The 21891-nt window shown below is 42.6% G+C and overlaps 1 protein-coding gene across 1 annotated transcript in view; it reads left to right on the top strand.

The window, feature by feature from the left end:
• The window catches only part of BRIP1 (BRCA1 interacting DNA helicase 1), a 670966-nt gene that overhangs the window by 46793 nt on the left and 602282 nt on the right, over positions 1 to 21891 (top strand). The window contains exons 5-6 of the mRNA XM_073615255.1: positions 4765 to 4898; positions 11273 to 11410. Of these exons, the coding sequence (XP_073471356.1) occupies positions 4765 to 4898; positions 11273 to 11410 (272 nt within the window). The remainder of the gene's footprint in view (positions 1 to 4764; positions 4899 to 11272; positions 11411 to 21891) is intronic.

Below are 21891 nucleotides of genomic sequence, written 5' to 3'. Positions count from 1 at the left end.
GCCAGAGCCCAGACTTCAACCCGATTGAACATCTCTGGAAAGATCTGAAAATGGCTGTGCCCCTACGCTCCCCATCCAACCTGATGGAGCTTGAGAGGTCCTGCAAAGAAGAATGGGAGAAACTGCCCAAAAATAGGCGTGGCAAGCTTTGTAGCATCCATACTCAAAAAGACTTGAGGCTGTAATTGGTCCTAAAGGTGCTTCAATAAAGTATTGAGCAAAGGCTGTGAATACTTAGGTACATGGGATATTTTTTGTTTTTTATTTTTAATAAATTTGCAAAGAATTCAAACAAACTTCTTTCACATTGTTATTATGGGGTATTGTTTGTAGAATTTTGAGGAAAATAGTGAATTTAATCCGTTTTGCGATAAGGCTGTAAAATAACAAAATGTGGAAAAAGTGAAGCGCTATGAATATTTTCCAGATGCACTGTACAAAACACATCCCACTATGTTATTGAAGTTGTGAGGGGAGGGGTGTTGTGTTCTGTAGTCTATAAAACACTTTTTTTTTTTAAAAACTTTTTAAATTTTCTTGACAAACACAAAACAATACATACCTAAAGCAGCTCAGCCAACATCTGGCCTTCAGCAGGGAAGGGACCCACGCAGGGGTCATAAAGTATTGTTATAATATCCAGAAACATTAAATTATCTATGGCTACCATAGGTATAACAACAGCAACAAGTTGTCATGGCTCCTGCTCCAAGGGAGGGCTAACATAGGGCTGGCACACCCAGCATAACTCTCGCAACCCTGGTTAGTCTATTAGGACATTATGAACGGCTGTCATATATCAGAGAGGCCACTTAATTTGTTAAAGCAGTGGAGGGTTCCGCTAACAACTTACTCCAGACTCTGTCATGCTTTTTCGGACACCCTCTGTGTGTGTATAGGTGTCCCTGTAAAGGGGTATCACAGTGTTAACAAGTGACTTCCATGAGCCTATAGAGGGAGGAGTCTTCCGCTTCCAGCCTGGGACAATGGGCTTCCTGGCATAGAACAGCAGGAGACCCAACAGGGTTCTCTCTGCCACTCTGGGCACAAAGTCCTCCACCAGCTCTAGCAGGCATATTTTTGGGGAAGGAGCAATAGAGATACTTAGCAACTCGTTCACCTCTGAAAGAATTTGTGACCAGAAACCTGTAATTACCGGGCAGGACCAGAAAATGTGGATATAGTCCACAGAGGCATGATCACACCGCCAACACTCCGGGGAGAGAGAAGACCTCATCTTGTGCACCCGAGCGGGAGTAAGATATGCCCTATGGACAATCTTGTATTGAATGAGGCGATCTCTCAAGGAAACCAGTATTTTAAATGGGAAGTCCCACACATTCTCCCAGTCCTCGGAGTCCAACTCCGGAACATCCCGGCCCCATTGCTAACGGAGCCTGGACAGCTCAGGAGAAGAGACCCGAAGGAGATGTGCATATAGCACTGAGGTGGGTTTTTTGGTACAATCAAATCGCAAAATCGCTCTAGGTCGGATTGCACCATCTGCCTTTCACCTGGTGGGAATTGAGCCCTGAAAGCATGGGACAACTGTAGATATCTGAATTTGTGTGAAAGTGGGGCGTTGTGATGAGACATTAAGTGATCAAAGGAGAAAATTTTGTTAGGTCTGAGGTGATGTCTGAGAGAGCCTTGATATGGTACCTAGCCCATATCACAGGGTCTGGGATCTTGAAAAAGTGTTGCGGGTTGGGATTGTTCCAGAGTGGGGCGTTCGGGGATACAACGGTCAGAGGATATTTTTCACAGATCAGACCTTCCCTCCAGGCCCTAAGGGTAGTACGCATGGAAGGGGTTAGGTCGTATGGAGCCTTGGGGCCCGTAAAATGAGATTCGACAACGCCTCTGCAGATCCCAATACCGCAGCCTCAGTGACCCAAGCCGAGTTGGATCTATCTGGAACAAGCCACCAAAATGCAGTGACCAATTGAGCCGCTATAAGGTATTTGTGACATTCCGGGAATGCTAAACCCCCCTGCGAACAAGGGCGCATTAGGGTGGTTAGCTTAAAGCGGGGGGGGGGCGTGGACCCCAAGGAAAGGAGGAGAAAATTTTGTTAAGTTGGGAAAAGAATGATTTGGGGATCCATTGAGGGGAGTTACGAAACAAATATGTAAACTTGGGAAGGATTTTCATCTTGATGAGATTAACACGGCCCAGTAAGGACAGGGGAAGGTTCTCCCATGCTTTCAGCTTGGCTTTGACTGAGTTGATTAATGGAAACAAGTTCATTGGAATGAAGTCAGTCACGTTCCTTTGAGATACACACCCCCAAGTAGGTAAACTTGTCCACCCATTGCAGCTGAAGAGAAGCCGAGGCCCCTTTTTAGCCTCAGCATCAATGGCCAGGAGCTGTAACTTACCCCAATTAACCTTAAGTCCCTTCACTACAGAGTATTTTTCAAGGACTGACAGTGCCCTCTGCAGGGAGGGGCCAGCATCATTCAGGAAGAGGAAGAGGTCGTCTGCATACCATGCCACCCTCTCCTCCAGCCAGCCCAGCCGTAGACCTTTAATATGTGGTGAGACACGTAGTGCCTCCGCCACTGGCTCCATGGCAATGGCAAAAAGTGGCAGAGAGAGAGGGCAGCCCTGTCTTGTACGCCTAGAAAGTTCAAAAACCGGAGACAGACGACCCCCTAAGCGAATGGCAGCCGTCGGCGAACGATAGATAGTTTCTAACCATCGAATGAATACCAGTGGAAACCCCATTCTCCGCAGAATTTCCCACAGGAAAGGCCACTCAGTCGAGTCGAATGCCTTCTCAATGTCGAGAGAGGCAACCACTCTAGTACCCTGATTGTCATGTCTTGCATGGAGGTTAGTAAACAACCTATGCAAATTGATGTATGTAGACTTATGGGACATGAACCCGGTCTGATCCGAGTCAATGAGAGAGGGAAGTAATGGATTAAGTCTAGTGATAAGAAGTTTAGTTAGGATTTTGAGGTCAGTATTAAGGAGTGCTATAGGTCTATAAGAGGCGCATAGTTTGGGGTCTTTGCCCATCTTAGGGATGAGGATAACATGTGCGTGTGCCATGGAAGACTGGAGAGAGCCCTGTTCCAGGCAATGTGTAAATAGGGCGGCCAGCCGGGGGGCTAGCGTGTTACCATGTGCTACATAGAAATCATTCGGGAGACCATCTGGGCCAGGAACTTTGCCAGTGGATAGGGAGTTAATTACAACTTCAACCTCCTCTGCGGTAATTGGAGCAACTAGATGCGTTCTTTCAGAATCGGAGAGCCAACCAAGGGCTGTCAGATCCAGGAGAGATGCTAACCTCTCTGTGTCTAAACCCGAGGGTAGTGTGGTGGTATATAAAGATTCATAAAAATCTTTAGTCTATAAAACACTTTAAGTTCCAGGGTGACAGTGCTGCTAAAACATTAAGCCTGGTTTCACACATGTGCGGTGCGAATTGAAGCTCAGGTTTCACTGGGGAGATAACAATCTCCTGTTCAACGGATTCATTGCGTTTTTGCTCAGGATTAGAGAGCAGGGAGAGGGGGGGGGGGGGGGGGAGAGGGGGAGGTGTAGTGAGGAGAAAGAGAAAATCCTTGTTCAGAACGCAATGCATCTGCGAATCAGATGCGTTCCCATAGGAGATAATAGGCTTGTAGTTCGCACCGCAATGCCCAAAAAACGCACACGTTTTTTGTGCAATGCGCAGTGCGAATGCAACGCACATATGTGAACCAGATACATTCATATGAATGTATTTTAAAATGTCCTGCGAATTAGATGCGGTGTAAGCCGCATCTAATTCGCATAGGTGTGAACCCGGGCTTAAACGGCGCAGTGGGTTAGCGTTGCCACTGGCAGGATTTTAGGATCTATTGAAGATATATTTTAATACAACATCCCTGTTCCTCTTTCCCAGTTGTAATTTTGCTTTGTCACCTTGTCAATGGGCTCTTGATGGAGATGATGTGCCTGTTTCAATATGCACTATGCATATCCGGAAACCCATGCAACCACTACAGAACCAAGTGTTTATAGGAATGGCTGCGAAAGAGGCTGTAAGAGATAAATAGCATTAAGGTGCCACAAAGGATAAAAGCACTGCAAAAACTGCCTATTATTTATTTATTTTTTTAATAAAAAGACTGTTGTTTGTTGTACATTGCTTTATCAAACTAAAGACCATTTGGTTAGAGTTAAAAAAGAAGTGTGGAAATTAAAAGAACAAACAAACAAACAAACATACATACTTAACTCCCTGCTGCAGCTGTCCCCCCGTTGGCTCTAAACTGAGCATTCACATGATCGCTCTTTTATCGATCCACTCTGAGCAGAAAGTGGTGAATGTCAGTGACCTGGGGCTGGGGAGAACATGGGAATGGCAGCCTCAGGCTCTCTGTGGCGGGCTGAGAGGCTGAGCCAGCTGCTTGTAAGGCATCCAAGTGGGTCCCAACAATGTTGTTGGGATCCTTTCGGAGTCTGGATCGGCTGATTCTAATCACCCTGGACTGATCTGATTCTGTGTCACAGGAGAGCACAAGTAAGTGCACTCCTGTGCACAAGTAAGTGCACTCCTGTGACCCACAAGAGAAGTAAAAGTTTTGATCATACTTCTTTTAATATCTACATTAAATTGTTCAAAAACATTTGTTTTGTTTGGTTTGCTAACATGCGCAGATTTTGAGAAAATATGTTTGTACCTCTGTCATATATGACTAATGTACTTGTCTTTTATTTGTATTTTTTTTTTACTCTACTTTATTCTCCCACTCTCCCTTTTAGATACCAGAAGAAGTAATACAAGTCTAGCTTCAAAGCTGTCTGCAAAAAAGCAAGCTTCTTTTACTTCAGATCAGGATGATAATGATTTTCAAATGGATAGAAAACGCATCCGGCAATCACCTCTTGAACAGCAGGTAATGAAATCCTAGTTTTGGATTGCTCTACAGATAAGTATTTATTTAGTTCTCTTATCCCCCCTGTGAGTTGGTAAGGTCATTACACACCCTCTATATCAAGTTATGTTACTGTTACCAATTACAAATGGCTTCATTATTGCCGCACACAAAGACATGTCAGGTAGAATAATGACTTGTTATCTGACAATGAATGTGAAAATGCAGTGGTCAAGGAGTTAGTGGTTACTCCCTTAACAGCTATTCTGCTAATTGTCAATCAAAATGAAAAATGACAGTTGCAATAGAATGACACATTTTTAATTGGGATTTCATTCAGTGTAAGTACATCAGAAAGCCTATTCCTAGTTCTTCCCTCGTTTCAATATCATTCTGCAGCAGACGTTTTACTTAAAGCAAGCCTGGTGTATTTTTTAGCCCTGCTTCAAAGAACATATATTTCGGGTATGAAAAGAAACTGGTGCAATGCTAGGTGCCTGGCTATCACTAATTTTTGCTTTCACTGACCTGGAACAAGTATGTGGCATGTAAAGCAAAACTATTAATCTGCATATGTATTCTGGATTGGTGACTTAGAAAGTGTTGCAGCCATTTGATCAACCAGGAAAATAAAATGTAATGACAGGTGAACAAAGTTGGCAAATGGTATGTCTCTCCTCAGAAGTTTCCTTTAAACTGAACCCTCTTCTGTGTTTCTCTAACATTTCAAATTTTGGAAGGTAAACTCTGGCTACTTGCCTACCCCTCTGTTTAGTCTGAGCTTCCCTAATGACTGCCAAGGGGTCCCTTTTGAATTGTGGATTTTTTTAGGCTAAATACCTTTTTTAGTGCATAATTTGATTTCTGATATTAGGCAAGGCCTATAGTTTTAATACTTTAGGACATTGTTTCATTCATGGAGTGTAAGGCCTCTTTCACACGAGGGATCCGTATGTCCGTTTTTCATCCTTCCGTTTTCGGATGAAAAACGCACATACATGTATCCCTATGGAGCGTCGGATGTCAGCGGTGACATGTCCGCCGACATCCGACCCGCTCCGATCCGAAAAATGTAATGGAGGAAAACCCTACTTTTCCATCCGTTTTCGGATCGGATCGGGTGACGACGGACACTACGGTCCGTCATCATCCGATCCCCCATAGGGGAGAGCGGCGCTCTGACAGGTCCGTAGCTGCACAGTGTGCAGAGATGGACCTGTCATCTTTCTGCTCAGCGGGGATCATCACTGATCCGTCCCGTGTGAAAGAGCCCTTACATAGTAGAAGTGGGAAAAATATAACAGAAACAACTATAATATAAAAGCGCAAACAGAAAAAGGCAGAAAATTATAGTGTCTCTTTAAACTCTAAAAACCCTTGTCTACCTAGTATTTTTTTTTTTTTTTTACTGTATTTTAAAATGCCACCTTTATAAATGAAATGTAAGTATAAAAAATGTTCAGTTTGCCTCTCATTTTATATTATCCTTTGGTGACAAAGGAATACATTACTGATGCAGCACCTTACCATAACTGGCAACTGTATGAGTATACTGGGGGGGGGCTTACGTTTGTCGTCTTAGTCTAAAAGGTTTACTTCTTTATAAGGTAACTCAGTGTGATATGGAAATTGAACTGCAGTTCAATTGGCATTTTTAAATTATGTTTAAAATAAAGCGCAGTATCTTCTGTCATGGGTTACTAAAAGCCAAGTTATTGCTAAAGTATATTTATAGCCCAAATGTTTTTTTGTTTTTTTTTTTGTTTTGGAGAGAAGGATTAGAACCACTGTCAGTCTTTTATTGTTGTTTCTGTCCCTGGTGGGGTAATTGACACATTCTATTTTTCGTCGTGACCATTGTTACTGAAAATAGAAATGATGTGAAATCCAAATATTTACATTTGTCACCATAACAGAAGGTCAGACAAGTGTCTGAAGGGGACACTTGTCTGAAGGGGAATATCCCTTATTTTCTTTTCCTGTTTCTGCAGGACAGAAAGACATGCAAAATCTTGACAAGCACAAGTTTGAGCAGCACTATCCAAGCTGTGCCCACATCATGCACATTAAAGTATTTACATATTTTAAGCAAGCGGTAAAAGCACTTTAAACACCTTCCCCATCCATCTTTGTATCTATAAGCACTGTAGAGAAATTCATTTTCAAAAGTCATGTATGATAGGATATCTTGGAAGGCTGCCAGCCCTATCATGTAATCAAACAGTAGATCCTTCTAAGCTGTTAAACAGTGACTGAAAAGCCTGTAGTCTTTATAGTGATCTTTTAGAAAAAATAACTTTGTGTTAGAAGCAGCTAGAAAGGTAAGTAAAGGCTTGTTTTGAAGCTCTCTTAAAGGGGCTGTAAACCCTCCAGGTTTTTCACCTTAATGCATTCTATGCATTTAGGTGAAAAACCTTCTGTGCTACATCAGCCCCCCAGACCCCTCTTTTTCTTAAGTGAACCCGATCGTTCCAGTGATGGGGATGAGCACAGCAGCTCCAGCCGATGTCTCGGGTCCTCATTGGATAGATTGATAGCAGCGGGGCCATTGGCTTCCGCTACTGTCAATCAAATCCAGTGACACAAGAGCTGGGGGCGGGCCAAGTCCTGCTGTCTGTGTCAATGGACAGCGTGCCCGCATGGAAAGCAGCTCTCTGTCGGGGTACTTGATAAAGAGGAGGAGCCAGGAGCACCGCCGGGGGACCCCAGAAAAGGAGGATCAGGCTTTTCTGTGCAAAACCCTTGCACAGAGCAGGTAAGTATAACATATTTGTTATTAAAAAACAATAAACATAAAAACTAACCTTTAGGCCCCTTTCACACGAGACGGAGTCCGCCTCGGTCCGCCGGCTCAGCGGGAGATCAGTCCGTTGATCTCCGCTGAGCCGACGGATGACAGGTCCCTCTCTGCTCACTGAGCTGGGAGGGGTTTGTCAGGCGCCCCTGCCGCCTATGGAGGGATCGGATGAAAACGGACAGCATGTCCGTTTTCTTCAGATCTCACCCAATCCGATCCTCCAGCGATGGACCTGGATGTAGGGTAATCTGTCTGCTTTTAGCGGATCGGACCGGGTCGGATGTCAGCGGACATGTCTTTAAAAGAGAGAGATTCCATATTTTAAGTGACAGTATCAAATTGTGGTGACTTTATTAAAAAAAAACTTGGTACAAAGAGCAATTACCTTTAATCAATGAATGTGCCATTTTTTTAACTCAACTATGTAACTTAAATCAATTATAGTCTTATCATCTTTGTCAAATAGTATTAGAATAGAAATGTCTTTGGTTTTTTTAACATTACCAGTAGGGATGAGCCGAACACCCCCCTGTTCGGTTCGCACCAGAACTTGCGAACAGGCAAAAAATTTGTTCAAACACGCGAACACCGGTAAAGTCTATGGGACAGGAACATGAATAATCAAAAGTGCTAATTTTAAAGGCTTATATGCAAGTTATTGTCATAAAAAGTGTTTGGGGATCTGGGTCCTGCCCCAGGGGACATGGATCAATGCAAAAAAAAGTTTTAAAAACGTTCCTTTTTTTCGGGAGCAGTGAAAATGACATTTCAAAGGAAAAAAAGTCATTTAAAACTACTTGCGGCTATTAATGATTTGCCGGTCCGACAATACACATAAAAGTTCAATGATAAAAAGGCATGGGAATTCCCCACAGGGGAACCCCAAACTGAGATTAAAAAAAAAAATGACGTGGGGGGTCCCCCTAAATTCCATACCAGGCCCTTCAGGTCTGGTATGGATATTAAGGGGAACCCCGGCCATAATAAAAAAAAAAATGGCGTGGGGTCCCCCTCAAAATCTATACCAGACCCTTCAGGTCTGATATGGTTTTTAAGGGGAACCAATCCATACCAGACCCTTATTCGAGCATGCAACCTGGCAGGCTGCAGGAAAAGAGGGGGGACGAGAGAGCGCCCCCCCCTCCTGAACCGTACCAGGCCACATGCCCTCAACATTGGGAGGGTGCTTTGGGGTAGCCCCCCAAAACACCTTGTCCCCATGTTGAAGGGGACAAGGGCCTCATCCCCACAACCCTTACCCGGTGGTTGTGGGGGTCTGCGGGCGGGGGGCTTATCGGAATCTAGAAGCCCCCTTTAACAAGGGGACCCCCAGATCCCGGCCCTCCCCTCTGTGTGAAATGGTAAGGGGGGTACAAAAGATGCCGGATGAGAACACTGGAGGAAGAACCAGAAGAAGAAGAAGATGGAGGAAGAAACCGAAAGTAGATAGAAGATAGAAGAAAGAAGATAGAAGAAAGAAGAAGCATTTAAATAAAGGAATTGTCAAAAACTGTCTCTTGTCATTTTTAACATTTTTAACAGTTTTTTTGTGAAATGGTAGGGGTACTACCCCCTTACCATTTCACACGGGGGGAGGGCTGGGATCTTGGGGTCCCCTTGTTAAAGGGGGCTTCCAGATTCCGATAAGCCCCCCGCCCGCAGACCCCCACAACCACCGGGCAAGGGTTGTGGGGATGAGGCCCTTGTCCCCATCAACATGGGGACAAGGTGTTTTGGGGGGCTGCCCCAAAGCACCCTCCCAATGTTGAGGGCATGTGGCCTGGTACGGTTCAGGAGGGGGGGGGCTCTCTCGTCCCCCCCTCTTTTCCTGCGGCCTGCCAGGTTGCGTGCTCGGATAAGGGTCTGGTATGGATTTTTGGGGGGACCCCACGCCATTTAAAAAAAAAAAATTGGCGCGGGGTTCCCCTTAAAATCCATACCAGACCTGAAGGGTCTGGTATAGATTTTGAGGGGGACCCCACGCCATTTTTAAAAAAAAATTTTGGCCGGGGTTCCCCTTAACCAATTCAGCCCCGGAAGATTTTACCCCCTTCCTGACCAGAGCGTTTTTTGCGATTCGGCACTGCGTCGCTTTAACTGACAATTGCGCGGACGTGGCTCCCAAACAAAATTGACGTCCTTTTTTTCCCAGAAATATAGCTTTCTTTTGGTAGTATTTGATCGCCCCTGCGATTTTTTTTATTTTTTGCGCTATAAACAAAATAAGAGCGACAATTTTGAAAAAAAAGCATTTTTTTTTACATATTGCTATAATAAATATCCCCCAAAAATATATAAAAAAACATTTTTTTTCCTCAGTTCAGGCCGATCTTATTCTTCTACATATTTTTGGTAAAAAAAATCGCAATAAGCATTTATTGATTGGTTTGCGCAAAAGTTATAGCGTTTACTAAATAGGGGATAGTTTTTTTATGAATTATTTTTTTTTTTACTAGTAATGGCGGCGATCAGCGATTTTTATTGTGACTGCGACGTTATGGCGGACATGTCGGACATTTTTGACACATTTTTGGGACCATTGTCATTTATACAGCGATCAGTGCGATTTAAAAATGCACTGATTACTGTGTAAATGACACTGGCAGTGAAGGGGTTAACCACTAGGGGCGGGGAGGGGTTAAGTATGTCCTAGAGGAGTGATTACTATCTGTAGGGGGATGGGCTAGCAGTGTTCATTACTCTGATCACTGCTCTCGATGACAGGGAGCTGTGATCAGTGACACTTGTCACTAGGCAGAATGGGGAGATGCTGTTTACATCAGCATCTCCCCGTTCGTCCTCTCCGTGAAGCGATCGCGGGTATCCCCGCGAACGCAATGGCACGGCGGGGAATTCAAATAGATGTACCTGTAAGTCCATTTGCCCAGCCGTGCCATTCTGCCGACGTACATCGGCGTGCGCCGGTCAGGAACCGGTTAATATCTATACCAGACCTGAAGGGCCTGGTATGGAATTTAGGGAGACCCCCCACGTAATTTTTTTTTTTAATTTTGGTTCGGGGTTCCCCTGTGGGGAATTTCCATGCCGTTTTTATCAATGAACTCGGACCGGCAATTCATTAATAGCCGCGAGTAGTTTTAAATGACTTTTTTTCCTTTGAAATGTCATTTTGCTGTCAGACTGTTCTAAACACGGGAAACATGTGCCCCTTTACAGGCATACTATAGACACCCCCCAAGTACAAAATTTAAAGGAATATTACACTTTTATTGTTTCACTTTAAGCATTATTAAAATCACGGCTCCCGAAAAAACGGCCATTTTTAAAACTTCTTTTTGCATTGATCCATGTCCCCTGGGGCAGGACCCAGGTCTCCAAACACTTTTTTATGACAATACCATGCATATAAGCTTTTAAAATGAGCACTTTTGATTTTTCCTGTAGACTTTTAAAGGGTTTTCCGCAGCTTTCGAATTTGCCGTTAACACCCCAAATTGTTCGCTGTTCAGCGAACTGGTGAACAGCCGATGTTCGAGTCGAACATGAGTTCGACTCGAAGCTCATCCTTAATTACCAGTGTAAGTGTAGCGTTAATGAAGACAATATAGAAGTATCTTTATTTTGCCTTATGTTACAGACACGAAAACGGCGCTGTTTTGAAAAAGGTGTGCAATTTATTGATGACGATGATGATGTGGTATCGCATAGCTATCAACAAGGAAGAGTTGACACTGCTAACTGTCTTGGTGAATCGTCAGAGGCTACACCACGGCAAGTGAGTAACTGAATTTCTTGTGATGTGATCAGCACTATCCAGTACGTTGGAGGCAAACTCACAGTCTCCTGGTAGTCCTGCCTTGACCATCTATACAATATAGAAGAACGACATTCCATTGCTAGACATTATATTGATTGTCATGGGGGTGACGTTCAACCTTGAAACACAAGCTATTGCAAAGGTTATAGTTCCCAAGAAAGGGGATGACGTATTTGGACTCCTCTGTAAAGGTGAAGTCTTTTGTATTTTTCATCTCCAGACCAGAATTCTGTGTGTTTAAATTGTGAATGGAATATTACCCACTTTTCTGAATCCCCCTCTCTTTTGGAGTCACTATATATATATATATATATATATATAGTCTATACAGTCTATACACCATATGGACGATGTTTCTTTTTGTTTAATCTTTCTTGGTGCCTCCTTTTGCTGATGTGTTTCTTGTGTTTTCTGTTTCTTTGATTAACAACTAGTATTGATATATTCCTAAAGGTTTTTGTTGGCTTTTGGCAATTTCGTACCATTTGTTTTTTAGCTGTATTTTTTTCACATTACTATACTGTGTATTACTGAGTCTATGTGTGTGGGTGTCTCCCTTTTATACCTGTAACGGGCTGAGATGCAGACAGGCTATAATTAAGTGCTGGCAAGCATGGAAGGTGTTGGCCCTTCTCCACTTCTTATGCTGTACTTGTCTTGCTGATACAGTAAAGGTGACTCTTAGGATGTATAGTTGTCCAATTGTTCTTCACATCTGTACAGTTATGAGCTGAGCTGGCAATCCTGTTTCCTATTGCAGCAACACTTAACTTGGGTGGTGTCTTAAAGGATCAAACAGGTTTAGTTCTGCTTTAAGAAAAATATATCAAAATTGGCACAGCCAGGATCTGGAGCGGTTGTGCATGGCAACCAATTAGCTTCAAAATAAGAATAAATACAATCAGCACAAACAATTAAGTGATCAATATAAGTGATTAATTTTAAGTGTTCAATATAAACCTATAGTTTGTTGGTCAGCCAAACACTGTTTAGTGTTTTCACACCACCAAAATGTTACAGTGTAATGCCCCGTACACACGGTCGGACATTGATCGGACATTCCGACAACAAAATCCATGGATTTTTTCCGACACATGTTGGCTCAAACTTGTCTTGCATACACATGGTCACACAAAGTTGTCGGAAAATCCGATCGTCCCGAACGTGGTGACGTAAAACACATACGTCGGGTCTATAAATGGGGCAGTAGCCAATAGCTTTCGTCTCTTAATTTATTCTGAGCATGCGTGGCACTTTGTGCGTCGGATTTGTGTACACACGATCGGAATTTCCGACAACGGATTTTGTTGTCGGAAAATTTTATAGCAAGCTCTCAAACTTTGTGTGTTGGAAATTCCGATGGAAAATGTGTGATGGAGCCCACACACGGTCGGAATTTCCGACAACAAGGTCCTATCACACATTTTCCGTCGGAAAATCCGACCGTGTGTACAGGGCATAATAAAAATCAACACATAAGCAATATAAGTCCCCAAAAAATGTTGAGAATATTCACAGAATGATTTATCTGATTTGGAGTATGATGAAGTAAGTTGTTTAATGCAATGAGGTGAGCAGGCACTTTGTATAGTGGAGGAGTTGCACCTGTGCATGAAGAGTGAAGACACAGGGTGTTTTATATGTTTTTCATGTACAGTATATTCATTACATTGTCATTTTCATTGAAGTTTTTTTTTATTTTTGAAAACAAGTGGACATATTCATATTGTTGGAATATTCTCAACTCTTTTTTGGGACTTATTATTGGTTATGTGTTGATTTATGTTGTGCTACACTTTATTTACTTCAGATTAACCAATCATCTTTTTCTGGCTTTCATATTCAAAGCTTAAAATGGTTGTAAAACCTCACATATACTCAGTGAAATGCCTGGTCTCAGGTGACACAAATCCCCCTACATAAGTTGTTCCTGTGTATTTGCAGCCATTTGTCCTATACATCCTTGTAAAACTCAGAGATGAAAAAGATGTTTCACAGACTCAAAGCAGGGGCCAGGGAGCTGCAGTTACACACTGTACAAAAGCTCTGAGAACGAATTGGAAGGAAGGGACACACAGAAACAGAGCTGAGGCTGTTGAGAACAGATTGATCCCTCCCCTGTCACCTTTTTTCGCTTGATGTCAGGAAAACTTATCAGAACTCACTCGTGCTGATATCAGAGGAACTAGACAACAAAGAGAAATGACACTTAGTGCTTTGGAGAGAGGCAAGTAAATATTATAGAAATGTGTGCTTTGTCCAGATTCCATGTCTGAGGTTTACAACCACTTTAACTGAGCAAGCTGAAGATAGAAGCTTATTGGTTACCATGCACAGCTGCTCCAGTTTTGATAGATGTCCCCCACTGTTAGTAACTGACAGAGGTTTCACTCCTGGAATTATTAGGGAATATAATAGATTAATGGGTTATCACTGTAATATCACTTATAGGTGGGCTGGCCCTTTAGGAAGTTATTTCAGTCAACCAGAATACTCACAATGCCTTTTTTACTCAAAGTGATTGTAAACGATCATCTTGTAAAACAACCCATTTAGTTAAAATAGAAATGAAAGGCAAAACATTTGTATATACAGTATCTCACAAAAGTGAGTACACCGCTCACATTTTTGTAAATATTTTATTATATCGTTTCATGTGACAACACTGAAGAAATGACACTTTGCTACAATATAAAGTAGTGAGTGTACAGCATGTATAACAGTGTACATTTGCTGTCCCCTCAAAATAACTCAACACAGCCATTAATGTCTAAACCGCTGGCAACAAAAGTGAGTACACCCCTAAGTGAAAATGTCCAAATTGGGCCCAAAGTGTCAATACTGTGTACTATGACATACTGAAGCAGAGTATGATCCCCTTCTTTTGAAGCTGGGCCGCAGGGCAGTATTCCAACATGATAATGACCCCAAACACACCTCCAAGATGATCACTGCCTTGCTAAAGAAGCTGAGGGTAAAGGTGATGGACTGGCTAAGCATGTCTCCATACCTAAACCCTATTGACCATCTATGGGGCATCCTCAAAGGGAAGGTGGAGGAGCGCAAGGTCTCTAACATCCACCAGCTCTGTGATGTCATCATGGAGGAGTGGAAGAGGACTCCAGTAGCAACCTGTGAAGCTCTGGTGAACTCCATGCGCAAGAGCGTTAAGGCAGTGGTGGAAAATAATGGTGGCCACACAAAATATTGACACTTTGGGCCCAATTTGTACATTTTCTCTAAGAGCCCTTGCACACTGGGGCGGGGGGCGGCGTCGGCGGTAAAACGCCGCTATTATTAGCGGCGTTTTACCGTCGGTATGCGGCCGCTAGCGGGGCGGTTTTACCCCCCGCTAGCGGCCGAGAAAGGGTTAAATACCACCGCAAAGCGCCTCTGCAGAGGCGCTTTGCCGGCGGTATAGCCGCGCCGTCCCATTGATTTCAATGGGCAGGAGCGGTAAAGGAGCGGTATACACACCGCTCCTTCACCGCTCCGAAGATGCTGCTAGCAGGACTTTTTTTACCGTCCTGCCAGCGCATCGCTCCAGTGTGCAAGCCCTCGGGGCTTGCACACTGGAATGAAAGCAGCGGCACTTTCGGGGCGGTTTGCAGGCGCTATTATTAGCGCAATAGCGCCTGCAAACCGCCCCAGTGTGCAAGGGCTCTTAGGGGTATACTCACTTTTGTTGTCAGCGGTTTAGACATTAATGGTTGTGTGTTGCGTTATTTTGAGGGAACAGCAAATTTACACTGTTATACAAGCTGTACGCTCACTACTTTACATTGTAGCAAAGTGTCATTTCATCAGTGTTGTCACATGAAAAGATATAATAAAATATTTACAAAAATGTGAGGGGTGTACTCACTTTTGTGAGATACTGTAGATATAAAAAACATCCCCTCTGTTCTCAGCTGCATTAGGACTGAGGGAGGAGAAGCAACAGCAGCTAGAGAACTGACTATGGTATACTCTGCTTAGTGTGGTCAGTTTTTAATGATAAAGCAGAGGGACTGGCAGGAACACCAGGGATTTCTCACAAAGTAAGCAATACAAAGAGAACAGGATACTTTTTCATACAAGTCCATGGTACAGCAACAATAGGCACATAGGATTATGAAATGTTGGGTTTACATACAGTATTCTTTAACACAATTTGTTGCTTTTTAAAGCACCTTCATTGGAGAAATAGTTTGGTATGGTTTGACAAATGTAGTAAACACACTTTAAAGGGAAATTATAGTGTATTTTCAGTACATATTTTGATCAATAATTTTAAAATTTACCAGAAAATAATTAAGTGACATTCACATTTTTAGTTGCTTGTGCTAATTTGTGTATCGGGGAACTAATAAACATCTCTGCTTAAAGTGATATTAAAGTCCTCTTTTTTTTCCTTATAACAAACATGCCATACTTGCCTTCTGTGTGCAGTGGTTTTGCACAGACCAGCCCTGATCCTCTTCTGGGTTCCCCGCTGGTGCTCCAGGCTCCTCCTGCCTTTCATTTACCACCCTAGTAAGCCATTTGGGGGGAGTTGCACCTAAAAGGTTTTTTACCCTAATAGAGAGAATGCATTAAGGAAAAAAACCTTTAGCCTTTAAGACTTCTTTAAAGTGGTACTAAAATATTATTTTTTTTTTTTTTACAAAAATAACCTATACACACCAACTACTTAATAGCCCTGTAATCTATTTTTCATTAAATCATTTCTTGCTGTGTGTGTGTGTGTGCTTTGCACCGCTCTTTACTCCTGTTTGTTTGGAATATTCACTTTGCATTTGTTGTGCACTGCTCTATGCACACTACAAATCCAAGCAAGAGTGGGTGGCTACCTTCCTACATACAGTGAGACCATAGAAAAAGAACATGATCACCTGGAAGCTAGATAAAAAAAAGCAATTTGGAGGATACTGAGAGTAATAGACAGTCATTTTGAGGTAGTGACACATACTTTTTTTACCCAGAGTTTAGTGAATATTCTTGTGGTTAGAAAATACATAGGTTGCCCTTGCTGAATTTTGAAATTGCTAGTTGCCTGAGTGTTTTATTGATCCAAGTGGTTCTATACTAAGTCAGTGACCTGTATTATATCTGCAGATTAGGAGTTCTAACCTTTTTCTGACATCACTAGCTGCATGCTTGTTCTTGGTCAGGTACTGTAAAAGTATTAAAGAGGACTCGAACTTTAGAAATCGTGCCAAAAAAAGCAGGCAGAGGGCAGATGACTAATCGCCTGTATTGCCCATAGTCTCATAGCTGCTGATCTTTCTCCTTTACTAGCCATGCTTTGTTCTGCATTCTGCCCCTCTGTGGAGGTGTCCTTTTTGGTAGAGACTGGGTTTTGCTTCCTCATGTCAAATCTTCCTGCAAGAACAAGGAGTAGGACAGTAGTGACATCACCAGATTTCACTCTAAATCTATTGAGATTAGCAGGCAAAGAATGCAGTGTCCTAGATCTCCTGTTTTAAATATTTTATTGTGTTTTTTTTCTTAAGGTTTAACAAAGGTCATGAAAAAAATACCATACATGTTAGTACAATGCTATGAAAAAATAAAATGAGAGAATAAAATTATAGTAATGCTTCTCTCATGAAGAGTATAAAACAAAAAGTAAGGAGCATTCCATTATATAATACTTCATTTAACATCAGTAACATTGAATATAAAGATTAGAATATATGGAAGTGTAATGAAGTACTATAGCCGGGTTAGAATGAGATTAAGATTTGTTTGATATAGTGGGTCAAATTAGTATGGGATAGTTAGGAGAAGTGAGTAGACTTTTCCAGGCAAAGTTCCTGCTATGTGGCTTGGCATTATCTGGCGATAAAGCAATCTTCTCAACTATTCCAAGTGACCCTTGTTTTAAAGTGGTGCAAAAAAAAATGCATGAATGTGCCTAAAAAAAAAAAAAAAAAATTTGGAATTTTTTTTTTTTTAAACTCACCTCTAAATGGTTTTTGCTAGGGGGTCCCTCTTAGTCTGCCTCTTTCAGTGCCTGGGCTGGTGACATCACTTCCCCTTGGTGCAGGAAGGGCTCAGCTCTGCTCCCTCCCTCTTGTCAATCATCTGGGACACATTACAGGGCCCAGATGACTGAGTGGCCAATCACGGCGTGCGGCGCTGCTTGCGGCGCCGCTTGCGCATGCGCAGTGGGTGCCCGGCGCCCACAGTTGCAATGCCGGCGCCACCGAATGGAGGGGGAGACGAGCAGGGCTTCGATCCCCCGCATCGCTGGACCCTGGGACAGGTAAGCGTCCGATTTATTAAAAGGCAGCAGCTGCAGTATTTGTAGCTGCTGACTTTTAATAAAAAAAAAAAAATGGGAACTCCTCTTTAACTAAATAAACTTGTTTATAAAGAAGAAGGAGTTAATTAAACGAGCTTTGAGTTAAAGGGATGAAAGAGTTGGGAGTGGGGAATGTTTCCAGAAGTGATCACTAGTTTAAATAGTTAATTCGGAATTGAGCTTTATGGTGAGTTATAGGTCAAATGATCTCAGGGAAGTAATAATGTATTATCGAATCCCGACGGTAGGAAATGTTCACACCATGGGTTCCACAGGGCTTCAAATTTGGATACGTTGTCAAGAAAGATTGCTTCTGTTTTTGTGTGAATCATGGACTGAGTAACCCTGTTTTTGACTGACAAAATACACAGTGTTCGATTTTCATCTTTCGCAATGGTCTGTTTCGCCACTGTAGTTACGAAGAGCATGAGTTTAAACTGGCGGTGGGATAAGGCATGAGGTTTACTGTTCAGGAGTGCTGTGGTTGGATCAGGTGGCATGGTTGTTTTGAACATAGTGGAAAGGATTTTAAACACTTCTGACCAAAAGGATCTGACTATTTTGCATTCCCACCAGATATGTACTTGTGTTCCCGGGACAGGATAGCCTCAGAAGCAGTGGTAAGGGTATTGTGAAGAGAATTTAGAAATTCTGTCTGGGACCGGGTACCATGTAGTGAATATCTTGTAGTTTGTTTTGAGAACCACTATATTTGGTGAGGCTGATTTTGTAGCTTGCCAGATTTGGGTCCAATTTATGTTTTCTGATTTGTAGTTAAAGGTATAAATTGGAAATGAGTCCACGGCTGTAAGGGTCAGATTTACAGGCTTGTTCAAATATAGTGAAACCTGGGGATGTCACGTCTAATGCTCTGTACACATGATAGGATTTTCCGACAACAAAATCCATGTTTTTTTTCTGACGGATGTTGGCTCAGACTTGTCTTGCATACACACGGTCACACAAATCTTGTCGGAAATTCTAGTCAAGAACGCGGTGACGTACAACACGTCGATGAGCCGAGAAAAATTAAGTTCAATAGCCAGTGCGGCTCTTCTGCTTGATTTTGAGCATGCGTGGAACTTTGTGCGTCGGAATTGTGTACACACGATCAGAATTTACGACAACGGATTTTGTTGACGGAAAATTTGAGATCCAGATCTCAAATTTTGTGTGTCGGAAATTCCGATGGAAAATGTCCGATGGAGCCTACACACGGTCGGAATTTCCAACAACAAGCTCCTATAGAACATTTTCCGTCGGAAAATCCTATCATGTGTACGGGGCATAAGGGTGTATTGTTCGTCAAAATGTTTTTAATTTGTATGTACCTAAAGGTTTCTGAGGGTGGAAGATCATAGGTTTCATGTAAGGTTAGAAATGGTGTAATGGACGTGGATTTATAGAAATGATGGGCACATGTTAGGGTTGTCCCGATACCACTTTTTTAGGACCGAGTACAAGTACCGATACTTTTTTTCAAGTACTCGCCGATACCGATTACCGATACTTTTTTTTTAATGTCACGTGACAGTGATTTTTTTTCTTTTTTTTTTTTTTTTTTTTTTTTTTTAACAGTGCTTGCTTTTTTTTGGGGGGGGGGGGGAGGGGGTGAACGTTGTATTTGTGTGTTATATTTTTTTTTTTTTTACAATTTTTATTTTTTACAATAATATTTCTTTTATTCTTTCTTGTTTTTTTTTTTTTTTTTTTAATCAGCCCTTTTGGGGGGCTTTGGTGAGATATCAGGGGTCTTAACAGACCTCTGATATCTCCCCCTTGAGACAGAGAAAGAGACAGAGGATAGAGAATCCCCAGTCCCTTTCTCTGCAGCGTCAGCTGCACTGACAATGAATGGAGAGAAGACCGCAGCGGTAATCACAGAAGATTACAATGTTTCAGTTATGTGAATGGACAGAGTCAGCTGACTCTATCCATACACAAAGGAAGGAGGAGGGGGACGGAGGAACTGAGGGGGAGAACGGAGGGGACAGATAAGGAGAGGGGAACAAAGGGGGAGTACGGAGGGGACAGATAAGAGCAGAACGGAGGGGACAGATAAGAGCAGAACGGAGGGGACAGCTGAGAGGGACAGAGGAAAGGAGGGGGCATGGAGGAGGATGCAGTGACAGTCAGCTGTGAGCGATCACCGCTGTCTGTCACTAAAGCTAGTGAAAGCCGCTGGGGGAGAATCTTGTAACTCCCCCACGCGCCGATCACAGCTGACAGTCCAGGTATCGGCGGAAGCATCGGGAGCATTTGCCCGAGTACAAGTACTTGGGCAAATGCTCGGTATCGGTGCCGATACCGATACTAGTATCGGTATCGGGACAACCCTAGCACATGTCAACCCTGCTTTCGACCAGGCTAAGAAGGAGGTTGGGGAGGACCAGGCTGAGTAAAATGATGGATTATGGAGAAAGGAAAGAAGAGGGTTGTGACTAGATTGTAGACCAAATCGGGCTTTTAATCTGTCCCAAATAGATAGGCTGTGTTTGGTTATGGGGTTCGTAATTGTCCTACATTGTGCAGGGGAGAGCCGTAAAAGATTTGCAGTGGAGAGAGGGTCACAATCAACTGACTCCAATGCTACCGATAGTGGGGTTTCAGTCGTAGCGTGATATTTGGGTAGTCGGGACAATTGGGCTGCATAGTAATATTTGGTGAAGTCTGGTACGCCGAGACCTCCTCGAATTCTGGGAGAATATAAGGTAGGTTTAGGTGATTGGGGTTTCGTTTTGCCCGTGATAAATTGTAAAGTTTTACGTTTGTAAAATACGTAAGAAATGCGATGGGATTGTGGTAGGAAGCACTCTAAAAAGGTATAGGATTTTCGGGAGGATAGACATTTTTATCACTGTAATTTTACCCATTCATGCCAAAGGTAAGGTTGACCAACTTGTGAGGAGTTTATTAAGTTGCGATAGCATCTGCGGGTATTTTGTTGCATAGAGAGCTCCATAGGGTTGGCCGTAAGGTTAATTCCTAAATATGAGAAATATGTCGTTGTCCAGGTAAATGATAAGGAATTAACTAATTGGGTTTGGATAGCAGGTGGTAATCAAATATTTAGGGCTTTTGATTTGTGAGGATTTATCGAGAAGCCCAATATTTGTTCAAATTTGGAGAGGATATCTAGAAGAGTTGGTGCTGATATTATGAGTGAAGTAATTAATATTAGGACATTGTCTGCCATACATAGTTTATGATGATAACCACCAAGTTCTAGTCCTCTGATGTTTGTATTTGATCGAATGAATTGGGCCAAGGGTTCAATTGCCAGAGCAAATAGGAGAGGGGAGAGGGGGCAACCTTGTCTAGTACCTCTCTCAATATTGAAGGGGTTGGATTTATATCCTGAAAAGGAAATATATGCTTTCGGGTGTTGATATAGGGTGGTGATCCATCTCAACAAATGTGAACCAAATCCCCATTGATTGACGATAGAGTGTAGATAAGGCCAGGATAATGAGTCAAATGCCTTTCGTATGTCTAACGAAAAGAAACGTAGAAATACGGCAAGAACGAGCTACATGAGCTAGGAGTGTAGCTCGGCATATATTGTCACCTGCTTGTCTTAAGGGGATAAATCCAGTTTGATCTTTACGTATTAGAAAGCCAATAATGGGGTTAAGTCTGGAAGAGAGAATTTTGGCTAGGATCTTGATATCAATGTTAAGGATGGATATCGGTCTATTTTTAGACCAAGATGCATCGTGTGTTGGGTTTAGGAACCACGAAGATAGAGGCGGTAAGCGATTCAGTATGGAAATAGTGACCGATAAGGAGGGAGTTAAAGGCATCAACCGTGAGGGGAGATAGTAGAGATGGAAAACGTTTGTAGTAAGTGGCTGAATGACCATCATTACCCGGGCGTTTACGTAACTTGAGTGATTTTATAGCGGTTTGTATTTCTATTTCGGTGATAGGTTTCTCTAGAGTTTCCTGGTGGGATGGGGAGAGTGAGGGGAGATGGATTGTAGATAAGTGTGGTCAGATGAGATTGGTCAAATATATTAGTATCCTTGTATAATTCAGTTAGTTTTTTATGAAATTCATTAAGAATTTTTAACGGGTTGCTAGTATAGATATCTTTAGTAAGTTTTAAACGGATAGGTTTTGGGGTATAATTGGTCTTTCGTAATGCCAA

Source organism: Aquarana catesbeiana, linkage group LG02 (assembly GCF_042186555.1).
Source record: "Aquarana catesbeiana isolate 2022-GZ linkage group LG02, ASM4218655v1, whole genome shotgun sequence".
NCBI classification, from domain to species: domain Eukaryota; kingdom Metazoa; phylum Chordata; class Amphibia; order Anura; family Ranidae; genus Aquarana; species Aquarana catesbeiana.
Note: the sequence above shows the minus strand (reverse complement) of the source record. Positions and strands in the feature narration are given on the sequence as shown.